Genomic DNA, 23,882 nt, shown 5'->3' on the forward strand with positions numbered 1-23,882 from the left:
ATGGCTTGGGTATATTTTGTTCCTAGAATCTATGTATTCTGAACCATTTCTAATAATAGAATTCATTTTGGTCGTGAATTCCTCATATGAGGTACACACGCTCAAAAGACTAACATCCTTTATAACACGGCGATGACACACTTTATAGAATCCTTTTGGAACCGGATCAAAGTCACAGATTTTAATTACAATGGGCAAATGATTACTGTTAGTAAGCTTTGCTTTTCGAACAGATCAGCTCGGATTTTGCCCAATGTTTCTGCATAACGTCACTTCAAGAAAAGAGAATTGCCCATCACGACATGAAAATGTGTAGTCACCAGTGTTGAGACAGCAAAAGGAAGAACCACACATCAAATCTGCAAGAATGTCACCTTTCGTATCAGAGACCCCCAAAGAGGCGATTTAGCATTTAAGTCACCGCCAAAAATCATTGGCAGGGAAATGTTCTCAACGGAGTCAATAAAACTGGAAATAATCGCCTTGAAAGAACAGTTCGAGGTTTTTGGTGGGATGTAAGCCGAAACAACACAGACATTTCTCTTCAGATTATGAGTACGGATACCAACCATTTCACCAAAAGGACAATTGTTTATAATTGAAAAAGAGATATCTCTTCTAATGTAGATGCCTACACATCCATATCCATCACTTCTGTTTCTATGAACATAATTAAAATTACAAATGCGTGTAGTCGAATTATCAGTCAACCATGTCTCAGACAGTAATGCTATGTCTATCTTGTTAGTCTCCAGAAATAATTCCAAGACATCTTTGTTTTCTCTCTTTTTCAGACTCTGTATATTTAGTTGTAATATTCTCATATTTTCAAACAATAATAAAACAAGGAAAAAATGTTACACTGAGAGGCTAATGGCCCCCAGCTTTTATGAACTCTGTGTCTTGTGTAGCAAAAAAACGATACATGTCTTGATGAAGATCTTAAATGAAATTTAAATGGTCTCCTCCGGAGCCGTTTGCCCCCATAACTATGTAATTATTTAAATTCTTAGCTAATTCATTTATAGCTCTCTCAAAGCCAGACGTCTTCAAATTCTCCGCTGCAATAATACCTACACCATTTGGAGCTTTAAACGTCTCACCTTCTTGTAAAGCAGTCTGGTGCTCTTTCTGTGTCCTTTTTGCGTTTGCCTCCTCTCGTTCCATGTTTATATTCAATTTGGCAACTCGCGCAAACGAAAATTGTTTATGTAGATCACTTGCAGCATCAAGAGTGTTGTTTACTTTGGTGTTATTAGAGAAGGGCTTAAAATTCGGTTTATGTCGAATTGGGGGGAAAGCCACGTCAAGATTTTGATCCAAAATATCAAACCTACTCGAAAAAATGGCAGAATATTTGGATCTTGCCTCCCGGATGGATAGATTCTCAACGACAATGATTTTCTTAATTCTAAAAGCCTTTTCTCTTGCCGGGCAGTCGCAGCTATTGGAAGGGTGCGCCATTCCACAGTTGAAGCAAGTGATAGGGTTACTGTAGTTATTCGGTTCAACCACTTCGTGGCGTTGAAAGCATATACGACAATTAGCAGGGGATTTGCAATGATCTGCAAAGTGGTTAAAACGGAAACACTGATAGGCATTGACCAAAGGGGATAAAATGGTGGACCCTCAATTTTGCACCACTATAGTCAACAAACTCTGGCTTTTTGCGACCCTTGAAGATGATCTTCACTCCTCTTGTATTTATGGTCTCCCCTCTTTCTTTTCTAGTCACTCGAATAACATCCAAAATAGGTGACGAACGACGCTTCATGCACCAACAAACACAAATACTTTTTACGGCAAGCGAGCTTTTTTATTGTATAAATCGCTTTACAGATTATCAGTTATTCCGGACGACAGTGCTCGTGTCGAACATATCACATATATTGTGCACATTATAAGTTAAGTCCGAAGACATAATCGATACTGCTGCATGTTTACGGGATCGATAACACATTTACCGAATATTTAGTCATCGCCGACAAGTCTTATCGATCCGAAACACTGTAAGATTCTTTACAAACATCGACATTACGTCCTGAATAACTGATAGTCTGTAAAGCGCATTAAGAAAAGAATCCCTATAAAACTAGACAAACATTTTCATCCCTTTGTAAATTGATCTCACATAAAGATCAAAAGCCATTGATGTTAGCACCTTTTGTATTTATTTTCGTAGTTTAGTATAATTGTAAATTGTTGCGGGTCAAGTCCAAGGGGAACCAAATGCTGGCCCACGGAGCAGTTTTATTGGCCCAGGTGGCAGGCAGGGACCATGTAGAAGTGAGGCCACAAATTTGGGTGCCGCAGGAGACTTCACCTCTGCCACCAACAGTAGAGTATATTGTAGCGTTTAGTTTTTATTTGTAATTGATTTAATTTATTATTAAAACATTTTATTTATAATTTTGGTGTATTCATCTGGGAGGTTTGGAGGTATGCGTTGGGCCGAACAGGAAATGAAATGTGGCCGTGGACATATGTTCGGCCGTCAAAGGTTTGTGGAAAGTGGTGCCAATTCACAGAGTTGTATACCTGTGACATGGATACACTGTAATGGCAAATGAATCTGGTTGGAAGAAAAGATGGAGGGTAAACACGAAAATTGTTGGTAGCTATTAATACATAGAAAAGTAAATAAAAACAAACATGACGCGAACACAAATGGGGGAAATGGAGCGTCATGTTGGGCCATATAAAAGGGCTGGACGCCATATAGACGATCATTCTCGCCAGTAAACTTAGTCAGTATCGGTGACAATTTTTGGAGGCCCGGTTCAGAAGAAGTATCAACACTGATTCATTGGTGCCAGAGTTCAACATATACCAAAAAACGTTAAATTATAAAAACTCAAGAATTTGAAGTGCTTGCTTTGTTTATTTATTTTTACGTGTGGCGTAATTAATAGAAGTGAGTGTGAAAAAAGGGCTATAATATGTAAACTATATTACATGTTAATGTTCTTGTGTGTTTTTCGCATTTCTATTTTATTGTGTGTAGTACGCCAAGTCAAAGGAAGCATTCGTAAACCGCTGGCCTCCACTGAAGTAAATATAACCTGGGGGTCAGCGACGTTTTTGGTTGATTGGTGTTGTTTGGCGTTATTATCTGCATCGAACTCGTCTAGAAAATTGCTTGAAGCGAGGTTTCTCCGTCGGCATCAGGCCATAATCTATAGTCCAGCAGATCAGACTCCATCGTAGCCGCAAATATCATCTCTCACCAATAAATCTTTGAGTAACCAGCAAAGATAACCTGAAATTTGGAAGAAATTTTCTAATATTAAAAAACACTGGAAAAATAAGGTAAAAGAAACATTTTAATTAATTACCGAAAAGCGAGATTCTGCCAAGTGCCAAGCCGGCGCGATTTGTGCAACAAGTGGCAGCAGTTTGATACTGGAAAATAAGAAAGTTAACGATTAATTACTGTCGTGAAAACTTATATGAAATTTTAAATAACAAAAAATAATGATTTTACTACTTTAAACATAAAAGAAAACATATAATCTACAAAATTTAACATTTTTGCTGAAGTAAATTTTCGAATACATATATTTTAGGCTAAGATTTGTTTAGTTTCATATATTTTTTTGTTAGTTATTAGGAAATTCTAAATTAATGTCATATTCGTTGTAATTAATACCAAGTAGGGAAACTTGTGAGCGCAGGATTTGTCCCCAAAGCGTCTAGACAGTAGTGTTAAATTTATTTTATTCCGTCATTTTAGGATCATTAAGTGATTAGATCCCTTAATTAAGGGAGCTCTTTTAAGGCCGGTACTATGTTCATTCTTGCGAAAGAATTTTATAGAAACCATTATTTCGCACATAGAAAGCGGTGATTATTTAGGTAACTGGGAGCGCTATTTAGCAGGGGCCGATCATGGCTGAACAAGGAGGTTGAATCATTATAACAAAAACAACAAATTCCAATATGTTGTTTACAATTTTAAGAAGTCAAAATCAGCTGATAAAAGAATCGTATGGCATTGGTAAAAGTGGCAATTATTTATTCTTTCAATTGTCCTGAAAAAATAATTCAAATCCAGAGAAAAATAAAGGTTCAAATTTAATTGCGTCACCTATGAGTGATTGTGAAGTGGATAATTCATCTGAGGAACGCCGATATGAGACAAATAAGACTATAGTACCCACCAAAGTTAAAAATGGAAGTCACTCAACTGGATCTTCGCCATCTATTAACAAAAACAGTTTATGATGCAGTTTAAAAACTGATGTGCGTGGTATTTTGGGTCTGGAATATGTTATCAAGATACTCAAGTCATCTTTGAACAATTCTCCAGGTATGAATGCGCGAGTTTGTTTTAGATGCATTTGCTATGCAGTGTCATTTGGAGAGCTGCAATCCCCATAAACATATGATTTTGACATCTCAAAATTTTGTCGAAATAAAAAAATTGTAACCATATGGGCCCATGATTTAACCTTCTTGTTCAGCCATGGGACCGATATTGAATTAAGTTGGTGATTGCTGCTTGCTATTACAAAATTAACATTTTATTTTTCTTTGGGCAATAGATCTGCTACTCCTTTGATCCTTTCTATATTTTCGGAACAAAAATATGATTCGTGTTTGCGTTATAAACCCACACAAATAGTTTTAATAAATAAATTATTTTTTAATTCACATTGCAAATGGCGCCATGCTATAAACGTCAGTTTTCAACTCGACAAAAAACAAAGTACCACAAATGGAAAAATTTCGCTAGTTTTCCGCATTTTGTGGTTTTGTATGGAGTTTCAACGCGAAAACCGAACAGAGTACCGGCCTTTAAGGTGGGTACTATGTTTGTTGGCACGAAAAAAACTTCACTTAACCATTCTTTCGCGTTGAAAAATGAGAGTGTTGACAATAGATTTCGAACGAAGAAAACAGCTATTTTGGAACTATTCTGCGTTTATTTCTCAGCAATTTAATTGACAACATCGCCAAACGTCATAATATTTTTACGTATACATACGCAGCAGCTGATTGTTTACATACACGCATTCATAATAATTTTTTTTAAGTGTTTTTCTACCAGTTTTTGAATTGTTTTGAACCAAATCTCACAAAGCACTGGACAATAATAATCCAAATGGATTCCGTGAATTTGTTATGCAAACTTTTACATCCGAAGCAATTGCTGAACGGATTCAGCAACAAACTTAATTCAGCAACAAAACAATTGGTGAAAAACGCTACTCGTTCATTGGAATATGCCGAAAAGAAGACACATAAGGAACAAAATCATCATAGTTTGAATAAAGTCGAATATCTTAAAATCGTCGTTATCACACCACCATGGAAAGACAAATGCGTGTGAGAATTTTCAAGCAAAATTTAAAAATCATACAGGATTTGAATGCAAATGAGCGTGGTAGTGCCAAATATGGTATCACTGAATTTGCTGATTTGACCAGTACCGAATATAAACAACGTACCGGCATGTGAGATGAGGGTAATGCTGCTGAGGGCAACGAGATGAGGGTAATGCTGCTTTAACCCCTAAAACTGAAATTCCAGACATTGAATTGCCCAAAGAATTCGATTGGAGAGAAAAGGTCAATGTGGCTCTTGCTGGGCTTTTAGTGTTACCGGCAATGTCGAAGATTTGCATGATGTCAGGACTGATAAACTGGAACAATATTCCGAGCAGGACTTATTAGATTGTGATACAACAGATTCAGTTTGTAATGGTGGTTTGCCCGATAATGCTTATGATGCCATTGAGAAAATTGGAGGTTTAGGACTTGAACTTGAAATGGATTTCCCTATCATGCACGCAAAGAACAATGCCGACTATATATGCACCACTTTGTGATCTAAATTTTCGATACCATCTGAAATCCTCCAAACTTGTTGGGTGATATATATAAAGGTTTATGTTCCCATATACATACTTTTAAATCTGAACCGACAATATATTTAAGACTTCTTAGAAATTATATATATATATATATATATATATATATATATATATATATATATATATATATATATATATATATATATATATATATATATATATATATATATATATATATATATATATATATATATATATATATATATATGGAAGCTATATCTAAATCTGAACCGATTTCAACCAAATTTTGCACGCATAGCAACAAAGCTAATTCTACTCCCTGTACAAAATTTCAACAAAATTCGAGTAAAAACTTGGCCTCTTTGGTCATATGAGTCTAAATCGGGCGAAAGATATATATGGGTGCTATATCTAAATCTGAACTAATTGTTTTCCTAGTGCAAAATTTTAAGCAAATTGCGCTAAAACTATGGCTTCTGTGAACATATAAGTCCAAATCGGGACTTAAATCTGAATCGATTTCAATAAAATTTAGCACACTTGACTTTACTGCTAATTGTTCTCCTAGTGCAAAATTTCAACAAAATTGGGGTAAAACTTTGGCTTCTGGCCCATATAAGTACATATCGGGCGAACGATATATGGGAGCTATATCTAACTCTGAACCGATTTCTTCCAAAATCAATAGGGTTCTATTCTGATCCAAAACACATAATTGTGTCAAATTTGAAGTCGATTGGGCTTAAATTGCGATCTAGACTTTGATTATAAAAATGTGTTCACAGACAGACGGACATGGCTATATCGACTCCGGAACCCACCCTGAGCATTTTTGCCAAAGACACCATGTGTCTATCTCGTCTCCTTCTGGGTATTGGAAACATATGCACTAAATTATAAAACCCTGTATAGGGTATAACTTTTTATTTATGTGGCATTAACATTTACCATTTATTTTTGGTATAACTTTGTTCAGAACAACTAATTTTATTTTTGGAACATAGCATATTATTCTTGTGATTCCATTCGTTGCAACCATAGTACTGCATCATCAATAGCACTGCCTCCTTTATATTTACCATGAAATGACAGCATAATTTGTGTTTATTATCCCGATGCCCAGTAAAAAGAAACGATGGTAAAATGAACTTCGCTAAATAGAGCTTTATTTGTTAACATTTTTCTATAAATTTCATGTTTATACAATATTTCTATTCAATCATGTAGTAGGGGGCGGCTAGATTGTGGTTGCTAGTTTATTACGAAAATACCACTCCATGTTATATTTATTTCGTCAACCGATCGTATAACAATTTTAAATAACAACGCGAACCACTTTTGCATTATAATTTAACACAAATCATTTGAATAAATAAATTATTTCTTAATTCGCATTACAAATGGCGCCATGTTTTGAAACTAACTAATCTCAACATATGGAAGGATTTAACACGATCTAATTAGGGACTGTGCGCTTTACGTCAGTTTTTCAACTCGAAAAAAACAAAGTATCACAAATGAAAAAATATTTCGGTAGTTTTTCGCATTTTTGGTTTTGTATGGGATTTCGCTGCGGAAACCGAACATAGTACCTACCTTTAGTTAGGAATTCGTGATACAAATAATTTTTGCGAGCCGTTAAAGGGCTACAAAAACAAATACATCTGGAGGTTTAAGATAGGCAAATCTGACCCAATGGCTCACTTTAATAATTAAAAATTGGTGTTAGTTGTCCCATATGTTGTTTGGTTTTTGATAGTGTCAATATTTTGTTTAAGAAAACGAGAATTTTTTAAGTTGTTGTTTTATGTCAATAGTGATAAGTTTTTGAATGTTTTTAATAATGACAAAATAAATATGTTTGTAATGTTTTGTGAAATCGAAATTATGATGTGTTAGTCTTGTTATTATGAGGAGGTGAGCTGAGTTGTATAGGCATGTGAGGTGAGTGTGTGGGATACGGGGTTCTTGCAAAAGGAGGAAATTAGGACAACAAGAACCATGGCAGGGAGGGCAAAGTGCGCGAGCAAAACATCAAGCTCCCACCGTCAAATAGTGTGTTTCGTGTTGATAATCGTTTTTTTTTGTTTGATGTGTCAATGTTTTCAATTAGTGTTCGTCCCTCTGGGCTAAGGTTGGCGGGTTGGAACCGTCTGAGATTTGTGCCGCGAGCTGTCGGAAGCCACTTTAGCGCCATTATAGGGGGCACGCAACAAAATCTTTTAATAAATTAATAAAATCTCAATATAATCTGCCCTTTCATTTAATATTGGAATTTGGTTAGGGTATTAATAGGACTGTTTTCTTTTAGCACTGGATATGCTAAGCCGTGAAGGACTAAAAGAAAACAGAGTACTCGTTTATCCAGGACATCTCCAAAAATATGCAACACTGTCATCAGCTGTTTAAAAACAATCACAGAAAAGAAGTGAAATCTTGCAGTTTTAATGTATGAAATGCTCCAATTAGTAATAAATATTTACTGCTGCGATTATTTATGACACTGTACCACTTTGAATTTCATGTTTTTCGAAAAATTAGTCACAATAAATTGCTATTGTGAATCGATGAAGCTTCACTTTATCAAAATACAATCTGGCAACATCGGCGCGACTTGCACTCTTGAGATGTTCTGGATAGAACAGCAGTGCAACGATGTTCTGGATAGCCCATACTAATGTTGCATCCAGTGCTAAAAGAAAACAGCCCTAATAAAGAACATCACGGGCAGTTGCACCAACAAACCAAACAATTAATATGAGATTGCGACAACAAATGCAAAGTTGATCCAACATGCAGTTTGCCAAATGTTTGTTGTGCTGACAGATATCATTGATTCCTGCCAACATTTTTTGAATTTGGGGGCGCTTCTGAGAATCCCCACTACGTCGAAAACAGTCGTATACAATAGCCAAAACTCCTTGGAAAAGCGCCGTCACTATTGAGAAGTTGTACCACGCCAAGTTACTACAAACAAGTATTGCATGAGTGCAATTATTAGGTGCCCTTCTGGATACATTTAGAAGGACGCCAATAAGAGCCACTTCAAACAATCAGACAAAGTGCATTTTAAGATAGTTGTAAAAGAATCATTGTGGTCAAGTAAAACACTATTGTTTATGCTATGTTCCCACCGACTCGTTTTCCTCATTCGTTTTTCCAAAACATTTCACCGTTTACACCGGGTTGAGATGTTTTAGTTTGATAGTTACCATGGAAACTAGAAATTCACATTTAAAGTGGGTATTAAGTTCGAATTTAGCCGCTAAAATCGTCATTTTTCACTATTACTTTTCTTTAATAATTCATTTCAAGGAATACAAACTTTGTGAAAATTTGCTTTGGGCTATTCCACATCAAGTTATAATAAAATTTGCAACAAATATGTATAATTTTGTGCCTTTTTTTACTGATTTAGTTTTCACTTTAGCGGCTAAACTCTAACTTAATACTCACCTTTAAGGTGGGTATTAAGTTCGAAATTCGATTCACATATATGTTATAATTACCGCGAGCGCAAAGGGAAATTTTTTATGTTATTTTCACATGTGCATGTTCTTAAAAGCCTTTGTCTATTCCTTTTTTATGAAACTTATTTCAATATTTTGACATATATTTTGAATAGGGTATGTTATTCGCGGTATATTCAAAATTAGGTGGGTTCACATTCTAAAATTGGCGTGTTTTGGAGGAAAACTTGTGTTTTGAACTTGTTTTTTAGTATGGCGAAATCGTCTCGTTTTGAAGTGTTTATAAAGGGAAAACATTTCAAACCCCAAAACATGCTTGGTGAGAACACCATATAAGATGTTTATTAATTTTATTAAACATTTATAAATTCTCATAAATATAACATTTATACGACTATCACATCACATTTAACATATTTTTATGCATTAATAAAAGATTGATGTTGAGTTACAAGTTGCAAGTTACATGTTGTAGCGTCTATCAGCCAGTGCTTTTATTCCCAATGGAGGCAGCGTGTCTGGAAAAATATTTGAAGAACTATCACTTTATTCCATTTGGAAAGTCAAAAATTGTTCACCAATATACCTTTCACAATTTTAAGCGAAATAACTATGTTTTCAGCACTTCATTATCATTTTTATTTAAATAAATTATAAGAAGCTAGTTGTGCTTGGTGTTTCACAAAATATAAAATGGTTCTTTTAATAATAGTGATGGCAAAATACTTTCATGCGAATAGTGATGGCAAAATACTATCACAGTTGGTGATTGTTGCAGTGTCACTTACGAGTCTGTGGTAGCGATGAGGATGAAATGGAACTTTGAAATGCTGGCAGGGAAAGCCCAAAATGTTGAAATATTTTCAACTTTTTTTGAAGCTTCGGCGCCAAGCTTACATATATTGTGTGCAAGCTCATATAATTACGTGTACTTCAACTTTTTTCAAAGCAAAGCATATAGTGAAGAATTAAGTGACGTGTCCATTGTGTGTCGGCGTATCTTATCTTTACTTACCAATTATTAATAAAATATTTTGAGTAATTTCAGTTGATTATCAAAAATTTTCCACATATTTTATTTCTTCCACGAACTTTGTTGCACAAAGTACCCAATAAACACATGATGAGCGTTTTTCAAATGCAATAACTTTTCAGTTTGAGGGTAAATGTAATTTTCAACATAAATTCAACTTGACTTGAAACAGCTCATCTTCAACACATCTTCAAATTGTTTGCGAACTACTTTCAATTTGCCAAAATGTTGACGAAATCTTTGAAAAGGTGTTGAAGATAATATGAGAAAACTTTGACAAAACACTACCCTAAAATGCAACGAAAAAACCATGTGGTTTTCAATACTTATTTGTGCAACGAAGTTTGTGGTCAATTGGAAGAAATAAAAAACGTGGAAAATTTTAGAGAATAGTGAATTTACTCCAAATAGTTTATAATACTAGGTAAGTTAAAATAAAAAATGAAATGAAACTTTAAGGAAGTCACTAAATGTATATATCTTTGCAGAAAACTTAAATTATGGATTCTACTTTCCTGAAAACATTAAAAAGCTGACCGATAAAAAATGTTGGACAATTAAATGGAACTGCTTCAAATAGTTTATAATAATTGGTAAGTCAATATGAAAAATTAAATCAACGCTTTAGAGAAGTCAGTAAATTTAAATCTCTTTGCAGAAAACTAAAATCTTTGGATGCTACATTCTTGCAAACATTAAGAAGCTGACAAATGAAAAATGAGTGGCTTATCGACAAAAAAAAGTTTCCACATACGTTTTAAAGTGCAACGAAAATTGTTGCACTTTAAACAAAAACTTCTGGATGAAAATGTGCATCACATTATCAATTTAATTTACATCCTATTATCAGTTCATAATGGATATTTTGTGAATTCCTTCTGCTGGAAATCGATTCTAACACGCGGTCCAACACGTTCCTAATTTCGAATTGCCCGGATATTAATAAATTTTAATGCTGTTTTATGGCACCAATAGGAAGGAAATCGAATTATCAATGCAAAAGTGTTTACAAATAATGTTTAAAATATTTAAAGTTTTGTTCTTATTTGTTGATATGTTTTATAAGATTATTATTTTGCAATTGGTATTGTTGTGTATTATGTTCCATTAATTTGCGTTTCACATTTTGATCGACTCGGCCCACTGTGCTACTTTTATTGAATGGTGAATTTACTGGCGTTAAAGGCATAGTTTTAGGGGCTATACAATTTTTTCAAACTTGTAACGGATAGACTGTATAGTGTGAACGTACCAGTGGCACGGCTTGTGATTAGGTCGAGCAGCTGTTTTTAGGTTGGCAACTCATGAAACCATTATTTGTCAGAACGAAATAAACACAGCTGTTGTTTGATGATCACCAGTCAACACTCTTTTAACATTTGAGTGAATTTGTTATTATTTATACTTTCCAGTGATAAGTTTGTAATTTTGTGAATTTTCTGATAACTTTTACTGTATTTTGTGCTTACTCGCGACTAAGTTTCAATTGAACTTCATAATTTTCCGATAACCATACGCAGAAACTTGGATTTGGTGGATAGCACTATGTTATACCAAGTTGGATACGAACGATTTTGCGAAAGTTTCTGGAGGCACAAAAAGGTATGACCACTCACGATAATGGCTTCACACTGTGTATTATGTAGTGTAGTGTGTTATTATATATTTTAGTTTGACGAAAATGAATAAATTATACAAAATTCATAGAATTTTGGCTTTGACTTTCAATTTGAAGTGGGTATATCATTCATACAAATTTTGGTTGAAAAGTATTTGCAACGATGTTAATTTTTAATTTGAATCGCATCCAAAATTGTTTGTGAAGTTATTGAGTAGCGATGCATTTCAATTTGAGGATAACACTTGAGAAATTATTGCTAATGTGTTGAATTTTACTGTTGAGGGTAATGCCTGTTTTTTGTTGAGAACGTAATTTTCTCAACAATTTCTCACTTTGAATATTACACTAATCCTTTGAAAAAATGTTTGAAAAATGGTTGAAATTTAGCATTTTTCAAACGTTTGTGTTTATTGGGTAGTATTGAAAACCATGTGGGGTTTTCGTTGCATTTCAGGGCAGTGTTTTGTCAAAGTTATCTCCAATTATCTCCAACACATTTTAAAAGTTTTCGTCAACATTTTGGCGGTTTGGAAGTAATTCGCAACCAATGTGAAAATGTGTTGAAGATGAACTGTTTCATGACAAGTTGAATTTATGTTGAAAATGATATTTACCTCCAAACTGAAAAGATGTTGCATTTGAAAAACGCTCGTCCTGTGTTTATTGGGAATTATTAACAATTATCGGGTTCTCGAACAGAACTAATCCCAATAAACACAGGATGAGCGTTTTTCAAATGCAACAACTTTTCAGTTTGAGGGTAAATATAATTTTCAACATAAATTCAACTTGACCTGAAATAGCTCATCTTCAATACATCTTCAAATTGTTTGCGAATTACTTCCAATTTGCCAAAATGTTGACGAAATCTTTGAAAAGGTGTTGAAGATAATATGAGAAAACTTTGACAAAACACTACCCTAAAATGCAACGAAAAAACCATGTGGTTTTCAATACTTATTTGTGCAACGAAGTTCGTGGTCAATTGCAAGAAATAAAAAAATGGAAAATTTTAGACAAATAACCAAATAGTTTATAAAAATAGGTAAGTGAAAATAAAAAATGAAATAAAACTTTAAGGAAGTCACTAAATGTATATCTCTTTGCAGAAAACTAAAATTATGGATTCTACGTTCTTGAAAACATTAAAAAGCTGACCGATGAAAAAATGGTGGACAATTAACTGGAACTGCTTCAAATAGTTTATAACAATTGGTACGTCAATATGAAAAATTAAATCAACACTTTAGAGAAGTCACTAAATTTAAATCTCTTTGAAGAAAACTAAAATCTTTAGATACTACATTCTTGCAAACAATAAGAAGCTGACCAATGAAAAATGAGTGGATTATCGACAAGAAAAAGTTTCTAGAAACATTACAAGTGCAACCAATTAAAATTGTTAAAAACAACAAATTGTTGAAATCAACAACTTCTGGATGAAAATATGTATCACATCGTCAGTTTAATTCATATGCTATTATCAGTTTAAAATGGATATTTTGTGAATTCCTTCTGCTGGAAATCAATTCTAACACGCGGTCCAGTACGTTCCTAATTTCAAATTGCCCGCATGTTAATAAATTTTAATTCTGTTTTATGACACCAAAAGGAAGGAAATTATCAATGCAAAAGTGTTTACTAATAAGGTGGGTATTAAGTTCGAGTTTAGCCGCTAAAATCGTCATTTTTTCAGGTTACTTTTCTTTTATAATCCACTTTAAGGAATACAAACTTTGTGAAAATTTGCGTTGGGCTTTTCCCCATCAAGTTATAATAAAATTTGCGACAAATATTTATAATTTTATGCCTTTTTCTTAAAAATTTAGTTTTCACTTTATCGATTTTAGCGGCTAAACTCGAACTTAATACCCACCTACAATGTTTAAGATATTTAAAGTTTTGTTGTTTGTTTTTGGTTCTTATTTGTTGATATGTTTAATAAGATTATTATTTATCAATTGGTATTGTAGTGTATTATGTAGTGTAGTGTATTATTATATATTTTATTTTGATGAAAATGAATAAATTATACAAAATTCATAGAATTTTGGCTTTGACTTTCAATTTGGAGTGGGGATATCATTCATACAAATTTAGGTTGAAAAGTATTTGCAACGATGTTAATTTTGAATTCGACTCGGATCGAAAATTGTTTGACAATTTATTGAGTAGCGATTCATTTCAATTTGAGGATAACACTTGAGATATTATTGCTAATGTGTTGAATTTCACTGTTGAGGGTAATGTCTGTTTTTTGTTGAGAACGCGATTTTCTCAACAATTTCTCAACTTGAATATTACCCTAATCCTTTGAAAAAATGTTTGAAAAATTGTTGAAATTTAGCATTTTTCAAACGTTTGTGTTTATTGGTATATGTTGATACCCAATAAACACAAACGTTTGAAAAATACTAAAATTCAATAATTTTTCAAACATTTTTTCAAAGGATTAGGGTAATATTCAAGTTGAGAAATTGTTGAGAAAATCGCGTTCTCAACAAAAAACAGACATTACCCTCAACAGTAAAATTCAACACAATAGCAATAATTTCTCAATTGTAATCCTCAAATTGAAATGCATCGCTACTCAATAATTTCTCAAACAGTTTTCAATGTGATAAAAATAAAAAATTAGCATTGTTGCGAATACTTTCAAACCACAATTTGTATGAAAGTCAATCCTAGTTCTAACTGAAAGTCAATACTAAATTTCTAGAGATTTTGTAAATTTTATTATTTTTTCGTTAACAAATATAATAATCTTAAAAATAACATTAATAATATATAAAAATAATAATATAATACCAATCAAAATGTAATTATCTTATTAAACGTATTAATAAATAAAACTATGAATACAACTTTAAATATCTTAAACATTTTTACATGTATAATTCCATTTCCTCCATAATGTTGGTGTCAAATAACTATTAATTAATATCCTGGCAATTTGAAATAATTACTATCGAGGAACTTGCTGGCTTGTGTGTTAGAATAGATTCCAGCAAGAGGAAATCACAAAATATCAAACTGATGACGGGATGTAAATTGATGTAAAGCACATTTTCATCCAGTTCTTGATATAGGAATTGTTGCACTTTGTTTTAATTGGTTGCACCTTGTAAGTTTTCTGAAAACTTTTCTTTGTTGTTCCCTTCATCGGTTTTTCATCGGCCAACATCTTCCAAGAATATACCATCCAATGATTTTAGTTTTCTGCAAAACAATCGAGTTTTGTGATTTCCATTATGTTTTCATTTCACTTTTTATTTTGACTTACCAATTTGTATTTCTTCCAACTGACCACGTACTTCGTGTTTTCCTCAAGAACGTTGGTGTTACAAAATTGTTGTTGTTAAAATATTGGCAATTTTCAGGAACTTCATGACTAGATAATTGGAATAAATTTCCAGCAATTTCAATTCACAAAATAACAAATTAAACCGATGATGCGATGTAAATTAAACTATCGATGTGATGCGAATTATCATCCAGTAGTTGTTGATATGAAAAAGAATAAATACCAAGTTTTTTTGGTTGCACTTTGATTTATGGAAACTTTCTCTTCTCGATAAGCCACTATCATTTTTCATCGGCCAGTCTCTTAATGTGTCCAAGAATCAGCATCCAAATATTTTAGTTGTCTGCAAAGAGATTTGATTTTAGTGACTTTTTTAAAGTTTTCATTTCGTGTTTTAGTATTACTTACCAATTATTATAAGCAATTTCAATTGATTATTAAAAAATTTCCACATTTTTTTATTTCTTCCACGAACTTTGTTGTCCAAAGTAGTATTGAAAACCATGTGGTTTTTTCGTTGCATTTCAGGGTAGTGTTTTGTCAAAGTTTTCTCCAATTATCTTCAACACATTTTCAAAGTTTTCGTCAACATTCCCAATAAACACAAACGTTTGAAAAATACTAAAATTCAATAATTTTTCAAACATTTTTTCAAAGGATTAGGGTAATATTCAAGTTGAGAAATTGTTGAGAAAATCGCGTTCTCAACAAAAAACAGACATTACCCTCAACAGTAAAATTCAACACAATAGCAATAATTTCTCAATTGTAATCCTCAAATTGAAATGCATCGCTACTCAATAATTTCTCAAACAGTTTTCAATGTGATAAAAATAAAAAATTAGCATTGTTGCGAATACTTTCAAACCACAATTTGTATGAAAGTCAATCCTAGTTCTAACTGAAAGTCAATACTAAATTTCTAGAGAATTTGTAAATTTTATTATTTTTTTCGTTAACAAATATAATAATCTTAAAAATAACATTAATAATATATAAAAATAATAATATAATACCAATCAAAATGTAATTATCTTATTAAACGTATTAATAAATAAAACTATGAATACAACTTTAAATATCTTAAACATTTTTACATGTATAATTCCATTTCCTCCATAATGTTGGTGTCAAATAACAATTAATATCCCGGCAATTTGAAATAATTACTATCGAGGAACTTGCTGGCTTGTGTGTTAGAATAGATTCCAGCAAGAGGAAATCACAAAATATCAATCTGATGACGGGATTGATGTAATGCACATTTTCATCCAGAAGTTCTTGATATAGGAATTGTTGCACTTTGTTTTAATTGGTTGCACCTTGTAAGTTTTCTGAAAACTTTTCTTTGTTGTTCCCTTCATCGGCCAACATCTTCCAAGAATATACCATCCAATGATTTTAGTTTTCTGCAAAACAATCGAGTTTTGTGATTTCCATTATGTTTTCATTTCACTTTTTATTTTGACTTACCAATTTGTATTTCTTCCAACTGACCACGTACTTCGTGTTTTCCTCAAGAACGTTGGTTTTACAAAATTGTTGTTATTAAAATACTGGCAATTTTCAGGAACTTGATGACTAGATAATTGGAATAAATTTCCAGCAATTTCAATTCACAAAATAACAAATTAAACCGATGATGCGATGTAAATTAAACTATCGATGTGATGCGAATTATCATCCAGTAGTTGTTGATATGGAAAAGAATAAATACCAAGTTTTTTTGGTTGCACTTTGATTTATGGAAACTTTCTCGATAAGCCACTATCATTTTTCATCGGCCAGTCTCTTAATGTGTCCAAGAATCAGCATCCAAATATTTTAGTTGTCTGCAAAGAGATTTGATTTTAGTGACTTCCTTAAAGTTTTCATTTCGTGTTTTAATTTTACTTACCAATTATTATAAGCAATTTCAATTGATTATTAAAAAATTTCCACATTTTTTTATTTCTTCCACGAACTTTGTTGTCCAAAGTAGTATTGAAAACCATGTGGTTTTTTCGTCAACAAATAAGAACAAAAAAAAACAACAAAACTTTAAATATCTTAAACATTATTAGTAAACACTTTTGCATTGATAATTCGATTTCCTTCCTTTTGGTTCCTTCCTTTTATTAACATACGAGCAATTTGAAATTAGGAACGTACTGGACCGCGTGTGAGAATTGATTTTCAGCAGAAGGAATTCACAAACTATCCATTTTAAACTGATAATAGCATATGAATTAAACTGACGATGTGATGCACATTTTCATCCAGAAGTTGTTGATTTCAACAATTTGTTGTTTTTAACAATTTTAATTGGTTGCACTTGTAATGTTTCTGGAAACTTTTTCTTGTCGATAAGCCACTCAATTTTCATTGGTCAGCTTCTTATTGTTTGCAAGAATGTAGCATCCAAAGATTTTAGTTTTCTGCAAAGAGATTTAAATTTAGTGACTTCTTTAAAGTGTTGATTTAATTTTTCGTATTGACGTACCAATTATTATAAACTATTTGAAGCAGTTCCAGTTAATTGCCCACCTTTTTTTCATTGTTCAGCTTTTTAATGTTTTCAAGAACGTAGAATCCATAATTTTAGTTTTCTGCAAAGAGATATACATTTAGTGACTTCCTTAAAGTTTTATTTCATTTTTTATTTTCACTTACCTATTTTTATAAACTATTTGGTTATTTGTCCAAAATTTTCCATTTTTTAATTTCTTGCAATTGACCACGAACTTCGTTGCACAAATAAGTATTGAAAACCACATGGTTTTTTCGTTGCATTTTAGGGTAGTGTTTTGTCAAAGTTTTCTCATATTATCTTCAACACCTTTTCAAAGATTTCGTCAACATTTTGGCAAATTGGAAGTAATTCGCAAACAATTTGAAGATGTATTGAAGATGAGCTATTTCAAGTCAAGTTGAATTTATGTTGAAAATTATATTTACCCTCAAACTGAAAAGTTGTTGCATTTGAAAAACGCTCATCCTGTGTTTATTGGGTTTTGCCAAATTGGTTGTAATTCGCAAACAATTTGAAGATGTATTGAAGATGAGCTGTTTCAAGTCAAGTTGAATTTATGTTGAAAATGATATTTACCCTCAAACTGAAAAGGTGTTGCGTTTGAAAAACGCTCATTCTGTGTTTATTGGGTAGGGTTTGATATACCATCTCCGTGTCGCCCTGTGACTACTCAGGTATATTTAGGAGATAAAAAATCATGTGGCAACGGCAAAGCCGAACACGTGTAGTTTGTTTATTTTTTTATGATCATCATTAACTGTGTGAATTTTTAAAATAATGTCTGCTGAAGAAGGTAAGATAAAATAATTCCTTCTTATATTTCTTACTAATTAAAATAAATCTTTAGAGTTTTCCAAGTGGTTGAATCGTGAAAGTAACACTTTCCATGATAATTTAAAATTTGCCATTAAAAGTTGGCAATCCGTCGAATTTCCAATGCCTGCAAAATACGAGATTATCTTGCAATGGATTGCTGGTCATACGGAGATAGACGAAATATTTGTAGACGAACAAAGTTTTAGGGATCTATTGAATCTGAAGGCACAACCAGGGTTGATAACCAGGGAAACAAAAGAAGCCTTTGTGACGTGGTGCATTAGAAAGGGTTCCGCCTGTGGCCATGTCTCCCGTAAATGGCCTGAATTGTACCTATTGCTTCTGGATTTTGAATTACTTCAGGATCTTTATCGGCAAAATTTCCATATACATATGCAAGTATATGAGGCATTTTTTATTAGTTACGAAAACTTTTTGGAAAATACTAATATGGCTGAAGAAAAGATGATGAACACCAATGAAACAGAGTTTTTTGCCTCCATTCTGAATAAATTAAAAGAGACTATAAATAGGTGCGGAGACGTAGCTAAGTTTGAAAATGTGTTCACTTCTGTTACTTTAAAGGCTCTGGTCAACACGTTGCTGACTATGAGGAAGTCAAAAACGAATTTCTTTGAAGAAATAACCGAAATCGAAAAGCAATTGACATTCGAAATGGACGCAAATGCCCTAATAAGTCGTATTCTGGACATGCCTTTCCATGTTCTTCTTGTGACAATGGAGTGTTCTATTGTAAACAGGAAAAACAATTACGAATATATAGAAATTATTGTGCGAAAAATTCTAAGCAAATGTCTCAGTAAGCACAAACTATCAAAGGACGGCCCGTTGAATATAACTATGGCCGCATATATACTGGAAATGATGAGCCGGCACGATGCTAACTTAACAAGCCAACCATCAACTTTGCATTATTTAGGTAATCAAGTAGCAAAAGCTGTTGAAATCGTGAATGGAAACCACTTAAAAGAAATACTAATGCTGTTATGTGCGACTTTACATTTTAATCCACTGATCCTCGAAAATCATATATTTAAAATCACTGTAAAAGTTATAGTAGAAACAAAGCCTAGTGAAAAGGAGGAACAACAATTACTCGAAGAATACCTTGTTCTTCTGATGGACATGTTTAGGCGCTTAAGTCGTGCAGAGAAATTCGTTGTGAATCTCCTTAAAGCAATGAATGACTACTTAAAGAAGGAAACTATTCCTAAAACATCCAAAAGAAAATCTGGCATCATATGTGATGAAATTCCGCCAAAGATACCAAAAATGGGAGAAGCCTGTTCTATAGAAATAAAAAGCAATTTGGACATAAAAAAGTACTTGAACATATTATTTCAAGATTTCTTCAAACCTCTTCAAATACAAAAAAAATATTTGGAAAGTTGTATTCTTTCAACTTCATCCTCATTCCCCATGCTGCACAATTGTTGGCCAAGCATTCCTGTGGGCTTAGCGTTTTCGAAAATGATTACAGGACTTGTTTCAAAACCATCACTGGTAGTTTGGAAAACATTGTTATTTGCTTTAAGTGATTTGATCGACTTTTTTAAAAGCAAGGGAAGTTTGGACGAAAGTGATCTTTTTCATTTGGACTTTCTTGTTGCTATGCTATCACAGTACTTCTCTGGCTGCAAATTAGGTGGGCAATCGGAGAAATTCTTAAGCGACGTGAAGAGTCAACGCCAGTTCACTAACAGTGTCATGCAAAAATTTGGGAAATTCATTTTGGAACAGGAGCACCAACCGAGAACGATGGCCGCTTTCTTAGAATTATCTTATTATGCATCATGTTTTGAGAACATCATCGTATTTTATAGACCTGATGGTTGTGGTGAAGAATATTTATCACCTTCTTGTGCTCTTGAAAGATTTCACTCGTTTCTCTCTGAGGATGAATGGAAATTAATAAGACAACGAGTACTAAATTTTGGTCAGTCTAGTTGTAAATATCTGCTACAACGCTTGCGATTACAAAAGCCACAGTCACTACTACTTTTGCTCGATGACCAAGAAAATATACATAATTTTGAAGGTTTCATAAACATTGGAGACAAAGAAAGCATATTTTTGTTGTTAAAATCGAACTATTCTATGTGGCTGATATCACAAATGTCTAGAAGCTCTAAGATTTCTCTTGCTTCCTGTATTATACACCATACAGATTTTTTGCATTTGGCATGTGGGGACTTGGATTTATTGGAGTTCGTTTCTTTGGCTATTTATGAAGAAGTCAGTTCCTATTTTTCATCTAAAAACTCATTGCTTAAGTCTTTATCAAGTGAAATTGACCAAATTCGGCAGTGCATCGAAACAACGGAAAGTGAGATACTAATAAAGCGTTTGGTTGAGGCTATTAATATCCAAGCAGGTGAGGGAAACAACGTGAAAAAAATTGATGTGGCTGAGATTAAAACTAAGCTTGAATTATTGTCAAAATTACCTTTGGGACAATTAAGACGACAACGTAAAACCATTATTTTCGCTTTACAACTGTGTCTCTATCGTGATTTGAAATTTGCTAAGGAAGATTGTTTGGCTAATCATGCATTGGAACAATTAAAAGGTATGTTTGAAAACTCCAAAATCGTTTCTTAACTTATATAATGAAAATTATTTTTGTTTAGAAATTTTGCACTTTGGGCAGCAGGTTCTTATATTCAAATATTTTCCGGCGGCTTGTCTTCTAAATTTGCTGCCTTGTGAAACATGCTGGGAGCTTTACGAGTTTCTTTTTGATACATTAAAAAAAGAAGAAAAAGGAATTGATCAGTTCTTGAATGACTTGGCGGAAATTATAAAAATGTCACAAAATGGAAAATCACTTGATGATAACAAACGAAAACTCCTGATAATTGCAGTCGATACGCTTTCTTCTCTAACAGGCTCGTTTGCCAAAAAAATGCGAACACATTTAGAGACGTTCATTAAAATATTCTCTAATTATTTGACAAACAACTTCAATGATTTGCCAATCGATAACAATTCTAAAATACATAGAAGCTTTGTATCAAAAACGTTACCTGGATTTGTATCGTACGCTTCGTTATTATTGACAAAAGCAGCTAGAACTAAAGATGAAGGAGCATACAATGATGTTTTCATCAAAGAAGAAATCGACGATAATTTCCGACATATATGCAAAATATATATTGGTCATTCCGTAAGTTAAACTTGATTTCTTGTAAAAATTTTAATTTGCTGCTTTTAAAACAATTGAAAAGAGAATCTTTGCATAGTTTTCCCATCTATAGGTGAGTACTATGTTTGGGTTTTTACCAAAACATCAAATTAGAAGTGCAAAAATTTATATGAAGATGATATTTTTTATTAAGTTTTGTCAAAATATGGGTGGAAAAGATCCAAGGCATTGATTGCGAAACATTTAATATTTCTAAATTAATTTATAAAAGTAACGGTGAAAACAAGATGGGTTTCAGCTTGAAAACTGAACATAGTACTAGTACGTACCATATGGGTGAAAAGTAGCTTATAGAAGTTCACCAATTTTGTAGAACCAGTGACCAGTGTTGTAGAACCAACTCCCAATGCCAAAAAGAACCAAAAATATAATTCCGAACACCCCCATTCCCATCACAAAGATATTTCCGCCATTTAAAGGTTTCTTAAGAAACCTTTAAAGTTTTATGAACATTTTGTACTTTTGTTAATAACAAAAGTATAGGTTGATAGAAAAAAACATGGTACAATTATTTGTAAGGTAGTTGATAAATAAAATATAGCAAGCGGTGCTTACTTTGGTATATCCTCTGTCAACTTCATTAGGCATAAAATAATGGTATGGGTTCACCGATAATGTGTCTACAATGCTCACTTTGGATGTTCTAATTGGTTTAGAGCCGTTAAAACGAGATTCACGAAAAATTTTACGTTTTCGCATCCATTGGAGTTTTTGAGCATTTTTGTCAAATTTAAATTCGTCTTTATCAACCAAAATTTAATACCTGACGCTACAAACTCAGACAAAAATTGGCATGCATATCTAGAGTGTTGCAAAATTTCACGTAAATAGGAGTATGGTTATATGTGTATAAATCGGGCGAAAGGTATATATGTTGGAGCTATATCTAATTTTTTTTTATTATTTAAGCAATTATTGTATAAACTTCATGCTTAACTTATACTACAACTAGTCTCTAGCTAATAAAGGACTAACCAGTAGTTCATATGTTGGTGTCGATAGACGTAATAGTAAAATTATCTTAGTTCAAGAAATTATTAAATTAAGAAAATGTATGTAAAGAAAAAAAAATATTTGGTTATGTAGTTCGGTTTTATGTAGTAAAACGTGTAATTAGATCTCGAGGATAAAATCGCCTTAGTCTTCTAGGTTGATATGATGGTTCTAGTAATTTTACAGCTTCGCGGTTTACGTGTTGCTGAAGACGCATATAGTGTTTTTGGGCGTATCTCGAGATTTCCTCTTTAACTGTACTTATTTGTAAGTCTCGATGCAGGTCCTTATTTCGGACGTATGTACCATGGAGCATTAACTGCTGATCTTATTGCTTTGTTCTGAAATTTTTGAATTTTTGCTATAGCACTACTTGATGCACAACCCCAAAGTTGAATACCATATAGCCATATTGGCTTTAGTGTTTGCTTATATATTAGGTGTTTATTATCATTTGAGAGAACGGAATTTCTGCCCATTAACCATTGTAAGTTACGATATTTGATATCGAATTCTTCACGTTTTTTATCGATATGGTATTTCCAAGTTAATTTGGAATCCAGTATAAATCCAAGATATTTTGCGGAATTTGTATGCGGTACTTGTTCTGTGTTTATGTATAGAGGCTTATATTGCGTAGTGATTTTTGCAAAGTCGACGTGTAGAGATTTGCTGTTGTTCAATTTAAGACCCCATTCAGTTGTCCATTGATAAACTTTGTTGAGGCCTTCCTGGAGTTGGCTTTTGGACTCATCCGTGTTTCTCCCCGAAGACATTAACACCGTATCATCGGCAAATGTTCCGATGAAGCACCTTTCGGTTACAGGCATATCATAGGTATATAATATATATAATAATGGGACAAGAATGCTGCCTTGTGGTACCCCTGAATATATTGGGTAGAGTTTTGTAAATTCGTCGTCATGACGTACTCTATAAAATCGGTTACTGAGGTATGAAACTAAGATTTCACAGTAATTTTTTGGAAGCAACCTTTCAAGTTTACTAAGAAGACCTTCATGCCACACACCGTCAAATGCCTGAGAATTGTCCAAGAAAACAGCGGAACAA

General features: G+C 32.9%; 1 protein-coding gene, 5 long non-coding RNA genes and 1 pseudogene across 7 annotated transcripts in view; 3 read left to right on the forward strand and 4 right to left on the reverse strand.

Moving 5' to 3' along the window:
* Positions 1 to 2,861: 2,861 nt before the first annotated feature.
* On the reverse strand, positions 2,862 to 11,941 carry LOC142228494 (uncharacterized). 2 transcript variants are annotated; one of them, XR_012720185.1, is made up of 3 exons: positions 11,809 to 11,941; positions 3,336 to 3,402; positions 2,862 to 3,259 (listed from the first exon to the last, which is right to left on the reverse strand). It is a non-coding gene; the product is annotated as an uncharacterized LOC142228494 (long non-coding RNA). The 2 variants fall into 2 exon arrangements; XR_012720184.1 differs by lacking the exon at positions 11,809 to 11,941 and adding an exon at positions 11,592 to 11,615.
* Positions 5,016 to 5,830, forward strand: LOC142228893 (cathepsin F-like; annotated as a pseudogene).
* A 531-nt stretch (positions 11,942 to 12,472) lies between the features above and the next one.
* On the forward strand, positions 12,473 to 13,435 carry LOC142231572 (uncharacterized). Its single transcript, XR_012720828.1, has 2 exons — positions 12,473 to 13,005; positions 13,070 to 13,435. It is a non-coding gene; the product is annotated as an uncharacterized LOC142231572 (long non-coding RNA).
* A 1,313-nt stretch (positions 13,436 to 14,748) lies between these two features.
* On the reverse strand, positions 14,749 to 15,317 carry LOC142229351 (uncharacterized). The gene is made up of 2 exons (XR_012720387.1): positions 15,244 to 15,317; positions 14,749 to 15,179 (listed from the first exon to the last, which is right to left on the reverse strand). It is a non-coding gene; the product is annotated as an uncharacterized LOC142229351 (long non-coding RNA).
* Positions 15,318 to 15,332: 15 nt separating this feature from the next.
* LOC142229352 (uncharacterized) lies at positions 15,333 to 15,851 on the reverse strand. The gene is made up of 3 exons (XR_012720388.1): positions 15,673 to 15,851; positions 15,488 to 15,607; positions 15,333 to 15,429 (listed from the first exon to the last, which is right to left on the reverse strand). It is a non-coding gene; the product is annotated as an uncharacterized LOC142229352 (long non-coding RNA).
* Positions 15,852 to 16,434: 583 nt separating this feature from the next.
* On the reverse strand, positions 16,435 to 17,717 carry LOC142229506 (uncharacterized). Its single transcript, XR_012720422.1, has 3 exons — positions 17,162 to 17,717; positions 16,738 to 17,096; positions 16,435 to 16,673 (listed from the first exon to the last, which is right to left on the reverse strand). It is a non-coding gene; the product is annotated as an uncharacterized LOC142229506 (long non-coding RNA).
* A 721-nt stretch (positions 17,718 to 18,438) lies between these two features.
* Positions 18,439 to 23,882, forward strand: part of LOC142228493 (uncharacterized) — a 53,788-nt gene continuing 48,344 nt past the window's right edge. The window contains exons 1-3 of the mRNA XM_075298928.1: positions 18,439 to 18,569; positions 18,624 to 21,182; positions 21,244 to 21,779. Coding sequence (XP_075155043.1) covers positions 18,554 to 18,569; positions 18,624 to 21,182; positions 21,244 to 21,779 — 3,111 coding nt within the window. The 5' untranslated portion in view covers positions 18,439 to 18,553. The remainder of the gene's footprint in view (positions 18,570 to 18,623; positions 21,183 to 21,243; positions 21,780 to 23,882) is intronic.

This window comes from Haematobia irritans, chromosome 3, assembly GCF_050003625.1.
Source record: "Haematobia irritans isolate KBUSLIRL chromosome 3, ASM5000362v1, whole genome shotgun sequence".
NCBI classification, from domain to species: Eukaryota; Metazoa; Arthropoda; class Insecta; order Diptera; family Muscidae; genus Haematobia; species Haematobia irritans.